The following is an 8,275-nucleotide window of genomic DNA, read 5'->3' on the forward strand; positions in this document are numbered from 1 at the left end:
ATCATGTGTAAACAGAACAGAAGTTCATATGTTGTTATTTCTCCAAGCATTTACCGTATTTATTTATTTATTGCTCAATTATTCAATATATCAGTATTAATCAATAGCATACTACTATTCTTTTTTTTTTTGGTGGGGAGCATACTACTATTCTTGTATATATTTTTAATAAGCCAAAAATGAGATATATATTAATAAACAGTCTTCTTAGGTGTCCGGTGAATGGGAGGGAGATTTTATACCAGTTAGGTGCTCCGATGATCAAATTAGTGAATGCGTGATGCACATGTTTTAAGGATGAGTAGAATATATTCATGAGCTGCTCTGCTCCTCTATTGGCCCTGCTCGATGGTCCAAGAGGAGAATTTCCCCAACAATTGAGACTTAGCCAGTCCAGAACAATATATAAATAATTGTTGTTTTTTGGTACAAATTCTATAGTTGAAAAATGACATAAAAATATTTCAATTTTTTGTTTTGTTTATTGGTACATTATTTCAATTTTTTTCTAAAAGAACAAGTGAAATAACACGGTTAAAGAGATTCAATTTAAATGGTGGTATCTTTACAGGATCTCAAGCTACAAATATGTTAATAAAAAATAATAAAGAGATTCAATTTAAATGAAACAGGAAACTATTAAAAATGCAATAAAAAAGGATCAAACGGTTTACACCATTGTCCCTTAACACAAGGGAATTACTACCATTTTCAATAATTATCATTTATCACTATCAACAAAACAAGAAAATAAAAATTTGATACCCTCACTGCTGGCACACACAGAGTTATCTATATTAGAAAGATCCCATTCTTTAGAATCTATACTTAGCATAAACATAAAATTTCAAACACCACAAATCAAACCTTGCCACATTCATTTCTCTGTTCTCTAGTCTCTGTTTTGTTCCTCACAAAACACCAAAACACATCAAACCTTGATTTATCCAAATCCTATATAAACAATCAAACAAACTAAGACATCATCAACCAACACAAAAAACTTCATCTCTTTCCCTCCTATTCCAATGGAGGGTGGTCATCAAAGGCCCACACTTCCAGCCCACCAAGCCCACACAAAGCCCATCTCTCGTCTCAACTCCTACGTAGCCAAAACCAGAGTAGGTAAATATTTCAAGCTTTCCCAACGTAACTCCACCTTCACCACCGAGCTTCGTGCCGGAACCGCCACTTTTCTCACCATGGCTTATATCCTCGCCGTCAACGCTTCCATTTTAACTGATTCCGGTGGAACATGCTCTGTTTCAGATTGTGTTCCTCTCTGTTCTGACTCTTCAGTTTCCATCAATAACTGTTCAGGCCCATCACTTCATGTCATTCAGCCCGATGTTTCGTGTAAATTCGACCCGGTTAACCCGGGCTACGCCGCGTGTCTCGATAAAACCCGAAAAGACTTGATCGTCGCCACTGTTGCTTCTTCTCTCATTGGTTGTTTCATTATGGGTGCTTTTGCTAATCTTCCTTTGGGCCTTGCTCCGGGTATGGGCTCTAACGCTTACTTTGCTTACACAGTCGTGGGCTTTCATGGTTCTGGTACAATCTCCTACCAAAACGCACTCGCAGCTGTTTTCATCGAAGGAATGGTTTTCTTATTCGTTTCTTCAATCGGTTTACGAGCAAAATTAGCAAAACTTGTTCCAAAGCCCGTTAGAATAAGCTCATCAGCTGGAATTGGGCTTTTTCTTGCTTTCATCGGGCTTCAAAACAATCAAGGAATTGGGCTTGTTGGGTATAGCTCTTCCACTTTAGTAACACTCGGCGGTTGCCCAAGCTCATCACGGGCTTCCTTAGCTCCGGTTATATCGGCGCTTAACGGCACAGTCAGTCTTCTCCCGGGCGGAACGGTTTCCGGAGATATATTTTGTCTCCGAAACAGAATGGAAAGCCCAACACTATGGTTGGGCCTGGTGGGCTTTATCATAATTGCGTATTGTTTAGTGAAAAACGTTAAAGGAGCAATGATATACGGCATCGTTTTTGTAACCGCCGTTTCTTGGTTTAGAAACACTAAAGTAACGGCGTTTCCTAACAGTGATGCGGGTAACACGGCTCACGAGTATTTCAAAAAAGTAGTTGACATACACACAATAAAAACTACAGCTGGTGCGTTAAGTTTTAACAGCATAGGAAAAGGGTATTTTTGGGAAGCTGTGGTAACATTTTTATATGTAGACATTCTCGACACAACCGGAACATTGTACTCGATGGCACGGTTTGCGGGTTTTACCGACGAGAAAGGCGATTTCGAGGGTCAATATTTTGCGTTTATGTCAGATGCCACGTCAATTGTTGTGGGGTCGTTATTGGGAACTTCACCGGTGACGGCGTTTATCGAAAGTTCCACGGGGATACGAGAAGGCGGACGGACGGGGATCACTGCATTGACGGTCGCAGGTTATTTTTTTATGGCGTTGTTTTTTACGCCGTTGTTGGCTTCAATTCCGGCGTGGGCGGTGGGTCCGCCGTTGATTTTAGTGGGAGTATTGATGATGAGATCGGTGGTTGAGATTGATTGGGAAGATATGAGACAAGCAATACCTGCGTTTGTGACAATGATACTTATGCCTTTGACGTATTCAATTGCTTATGGGCTTATTGGTGGGATAGGTACTTACATTGTGTTGAACATTTGGGATTGGGGGATTGAGATTTTGGGGCACTTTGGGTACCTTACAACAAAGGAGCCTAGTAGTGGTAGTAATAATAATTCTCATTCTCCTCAAGTCAATGGAGTGGTTCAAAATCAACATTCTTCACAAAATCCAAATGCTAAAGCACTACAACTTGAAGTACTTTAGTCTATAGGTTACGTCGTTTTTGTGATATTCATGTGGTACTATTCTCTAGTTTTGTTGATATTTTTTATTTTATTTTCACATGGTTGAATATTTATTTAGGATTTATTATTATTATTATTCTGGTGTGAATACATGGCACATGGCTTTATTTTTGCGTATAGTAACACAACTTTGATTTTTCCGATGTGGAAAAAATGAAAATGAGAAACTTATATGAAGGTCGCTTCCAAACATGTCTTAATCATTAGCTCATAGTTTGAAAATGTTTGGATTTATTTGATTTTTTTTTTGTTTTTGTTTTTGACTTAAGGATTTAAATTGTTGTTCTAAAGCTTAAAGTGCGTCATATTTGGCTTCGATCCCCATGTATATTCCCTAATCCCTAAGCAGCTTTTAAATTATTTATCCAAATTTAAAATTACTTTACTGTAGTTCTTTCTTAATTCATCTCTCATTTGATTATACTCCATCGCATTTTTACTTTTTAGATATATTGACAAATTGATATATTTAAAAAATGATTTTATTTTTGTATTAAGAATCAGATAAATATTTTTAAAGGAGTTCTCATTTGTGCGGCTATTTGGAGATTTGGATCTTTAACTTTCAATTATCTATTGTTTCATTATTATTATTTTTTTGTTCATTTGTTTATTCTCATTTATTCTTTGCAGTATTTATCAAAGATATGACCTAAATGATGCGGAAACAACAATAACCTCCATTGATGAGAAGTAAAGAAAACGGAATTGATGAAAAGAGGAATAAGGAAGAAGAAGAACTCAATCTTATTCAATATTGGATAAAATGAATCAAGTTACAATTGATTATGACTTACACTCTATATATAGATTCTTAGTTTGTTGATAACTAACTAACAACCTATGACAAGTATAAATAACCAAGTAACTTGTACAACCAGTTACCTAAACTAACTAACTAACTGAAATTAGTTAAGTAACTTGTTATATCCAATACTTTGACACTATTTATTTTAATATTTTATTTTTAGTTTTAGTATAAAGTCATCCTATCTTTTCCTCCTCAAAAGGGAGAGGATTCTTGTACATATTGGATCAATATCTCAAGGATATTATATTTATTTTTTTTGTATTAAACTTCTCATTTCTAGAGAAGAGGAAACAAGTAATTCTTCAAAGTTTAGCTGTAATTCCTGAACAATTCGTGAACTCATTAATTAATTGAGTTAAATTACTCAATTATAAAATTATAATGAGGTGAGCACTCCGGTACACATCTTATGTGGATGTATACCGGTACACTGTTAAGGTGTATAATTTTAATTGGTCCACATGTAATAATAATTTAACATGTAATTTCAAGACTTCTTTAAATAGAAATTTCCTAAATTACTCTTTTAATTTACAAAAATATTTTAAAATGGAAATTAAAGAAATTTCCTAAATTGCCTTTTTGTCAAAATAAAAAGAGATGTTTTGTAAAAAAAAAGTAAAATAAAAAGAGATGAGATGAGATTTTTAATTTACAAAAAAATTCAAAATGGTTATTTTTTTTTACAAATGGTTTTTTATTTTTTTTGTGAAATTGACAAAAGGGTTTTAATATGTGTATTTTTTTTGCTTTTCATCAATTTCTATTATTTTTTATACTTATAGCACCATTCATTTTGAAGCATTTCTTTCAATTTTTTCGTAAAATTCATATTTTTATTTTATATATGCAATTGCGAGGTTTTTCAATTTTTGGCGGTTGGATTTTTTTTTGTTTTATGTTGTGGGTATCATTCTTCTCTTTCTTGCATCAAAAAATTCTTACTAAATACCCCCTCCGATCCTATATATAAGAAAAAGTTTATTTTTAAATTTAATGTAAAGTTGATGTATCTAGACTATAATGTTATCTAGATACATCAATTTTACAATGAATCTAAAAAATAAACTTTTTCTTATAGGATCGGATGGAGTAGCATTTTCCTTTAGGGTCTGTCTGGTTCGAAGTAGATGGAGGGAATGAGAGGTTAGAAAATATTTGTAATAAAGGATAATTTTCTTGAAAACATTGAAATTGTGTCTTTTCTTATGAAATTATTATCTCTGAAATACAATAATCGGCAAATAATTTTTTGATTTAATAAATAATTATTAATTTATTAATTAATTGATCTAATGTACCGGTAGATTGAATTTTTTCATATGTACCATAGAAGTTCCCTAATAAGTTTGAGGGCTTTTCTTAATTGAAATGATAAACACTTAAAAAGTTGAATTTCAACATTCTAGCTAACAGTTCAATTTCATATTGTTGGACGAATTATTACACTAGAAACCTAGTTATTATGAAATAATTGTTAAGTCACAACCAATTAGACTGAAAGAAACTAAGGAGATCAAACATTCTCAATCTCACTATTCAACTTGACCAAGTGGGAATGAGAAACACTTAAGAATTCATATTCTAAAATCAAACAATTCAACCTCAACTAGTTAGATTAACTATGACTTAAAAAAAAACTTAGTTCAAATGAAATGACTATTAAGTCTCAACTAATAATGTCAATTGTGTCAAAAGAAATAAAAAAATTTAGATCAAACCCTTCAACTTGAAACGTAGTTCATATGCAAACTTAACTAATTATACTTACTTTAATAAGGAATTCAATTTTTCTCAATCAAGTCGTTCAATATCACTTAATTGGACTAACAATAACTTATGAATTTAAATTTTGACAATAAAGCATGTCTAGAACAATATCAAAATTCATTTACAAAACTTTAGAATTTTTTAATATGAGATGAATTAAATATGAATTTTCTAAATCAAAATATCAAGATAAAAGTAACAAATATTTTGACCTAGAAATCAAATTTTGTGCTCCTTACTTTTGGACAAACTTTTTATAATGCGCTATACATATTTGCAAAATCATCAGAAATATACATCAATTTTACAACATGACCAAAATTGCATGCATAAACATTTTGTGGGGATCAAAACATGACATTTTCTTATGAAGATGAAAAATTAAATTTAGTAATTTTGTATCGATAACAAACTTATTTAACCCTGTAAAATATAACGACTCACTGAAAATTAACAATATTACAATAAAATATATAAACATATTAAAAATTTAAAGTTTTTTTTTACTAAAAAAGAAATATTTTTTTAATAATTATATGCATTAATGATTAACTGGTAAAGGAATATTAATCTTTATAAACTAATAATATTAAAAAAATTGAAAGGTAATAATATTGAAATATTAAAATCGTAGTTGGATCAATTATATTAATAATTTTAAAAGTTTTTTTGTTTGAATAATTAAAAAAGTTACTAAAATCATATTTTAAATTTCAAGAAAATACAAAATACTAAAATAATATTATTTATAAGATATTAGAATAATATTAAAATATTTGAATTTGTTGAAAAAACTTGAAAATCATATATAAGTTGAAAGATATGATGCATGATTTGATTTATTGTGCAATGATACATTTGCCAATATTAAAAAGTAGTGTTTAATATAAAAAACTTAATAAAGAAACAAAATCTGCATTATTTTTTTTTTTTGTGACAAATCTGCATTAATTACTATATTACTTGTTAACCACATCAGCGGTGTACCGGTACACATCCACATAATATGTGTACCGAAGAATTCATAGGGATTCTATATTTAATTAATTTGTTAATAAGTGTCCTCAAAACACATATAACATATTAACAACTGCCATATTTAATTCATTTAATCTATTAATATCTCAAATTGTCAATTGTTGATACGTGTTTACAACAGTCAAGTGGAAATTAATTACAAAAATTTAACTCTCCTTGCTAGCATAAGAATCTTATTGCTGGATGATCTTAAATAATGAAACACCAAAATTTTCCTCATATATTTTATTTTATTGTTTTACAGAAAAACATTCATTCATTTCAATAATGATAGAATACATCGGATGAAAAATACAAATTCAACACCGCTAAAAATAAAAAAGGATGAATTTGCGAATAAACTCACACATCCAAGTTAATACTAGGATACAACGGCAAACTACTTACAACTAATATGATAAAATCAAAGTCACCGGAATATCCATGCTTCCGGATCTGTAACATTGACGCACAAATCATTAATTGAATATGCAATTGATTGACGTTGACTTTCGATACGAAGTGAATACATTACTTAACTATAATGCTTAAATGTTATATTAAGTGAATACATTACATTACTCTCTCTATCCCAAAATATAAGGGAAAATTGGTCAAACAAAGTTGATATATTTGATCTAAATTTTTAACCAAATACATCAATTTTCTTTCACCAATATTCTGCTTCCACCAATTATTCTGTTATGTATTTCTTGACGATATTTGTTCAAAGAAAATTGTGAATACTTTTTTTGCTTTAGCCGTTTCAAAATAATAAGAACAAGCAATTATGGTATTGAACAAAAATAGTAGATGACCCACTCACCTAACCATTGGACAATTATGAGCAAAAGACATGAGAGAAAACAAAGAGAACAATTAAAAGAAGATAAATAATGAGATTGAAAACCCATCATCGCATTGTGAATTGAAAGGATTAATACAGCATGGTGATCCATAACCTTATCTTTAACTTAAATGGAGCCAACTCAATTCAATTTATTTTCTTCTTTTATTTACAGATAGATGTTAAAAGTCTCGCATTGAATATAAAAAAATTTGAATATAAGTTTATAAGTAGATGCAATTTTCACGTTATAAACTCGTTTTATAGGATTGAGTTAGTCAATTTTAAGATTGTATCAGAGTCTTCTTTAAGATCCGTTGGGTCATATGTTATCAGGTTTTCACTATCGAGCTACTCAGAATTTACATCCATGCACAAAGTCCAATAGTGCCAAACATGAGTGTGTGTTGTGTTAAGAGTCTCTCATCATACATAAGATGACTTGAACATGAGCTTATAAGTCGAAACAATTCTCATCTTGCAAGCCAATTTATAAAATTGAAATTAGACCAAACAATTAATTCTAAGAACAAATATCACACAAAACTTTTAAAAAAAGTGATTAGACCGATTTTTTTTTGCAAAACACAATTTATTTTATCAAGCAACCAGTTAGTAGCAAAAATCTTTTATTAACAAACTCACCATAACATAAGACATGTCTTTTTTTTGGACATAAGTTAGACACAGGCAGGCGTGGAACGCTCGCGCCTGTCTGGCCGCCAGTAAACTATAAGTTAACTTTTTCGTGTTATCATAGTCTTTTTTGTGTTATCTAATAGTCTTTTTGTGTTTTGTAAAACTGATCCATATTTGTTATCCATTACTCGAATAAAATTATCTCTATACAATAGTATAGGACAAAAAAAAACACACTTTTATTCAATAATAATTCCATCATTCCATTCCATGTCTTTGTTGCTTCAAAAAAATAAAAATAAAAATTCCATGTCTTTGTAGTGTCACGGTG

At 30.7% G+C, this 8,275-nt stretch overlaps 1 protein-coding gene across 1 annotated transcript; it reads left to right on the top strand.

Annotated features, from left to right (window-relative positions):
- Positions 1-532: 532 nt before the first annotated feature.
- LOC123913440 (adenine/guanine permease AZG1) lies at positions 533-3,037 on the top strand. Its single transcript, XM_045964186.1, has one exon. It carries the CDS (start codon positions 1,029-1,031, stop codon positions 2,817-2,819), a length of 1,791 nt encoding a protein of 596 aa, XP_045820142.1. The 5' UTR covers positions 533-1,028; the 3' UTR covers positions 2,820-3,037.
- The last annotated feature ends 5,238 nt before the right edge of the window (positions 3,038-8,275 follow it).

The sequence above is a fragment of the Trifolium pratense genome, linkage group LG3, assembly GCF_020283565.1.
Source record: "Trifolium pratense cultivar HEN17-A07 linkage group LG3, ARS_RC_1.1, whole genome shotgun sequence".
NCBI lineage: Eukaryota > Viridiplantae > Streptophyta > Magnoliopsida > Fabales > Fabaceae > Trifolium > Trifolium pratense.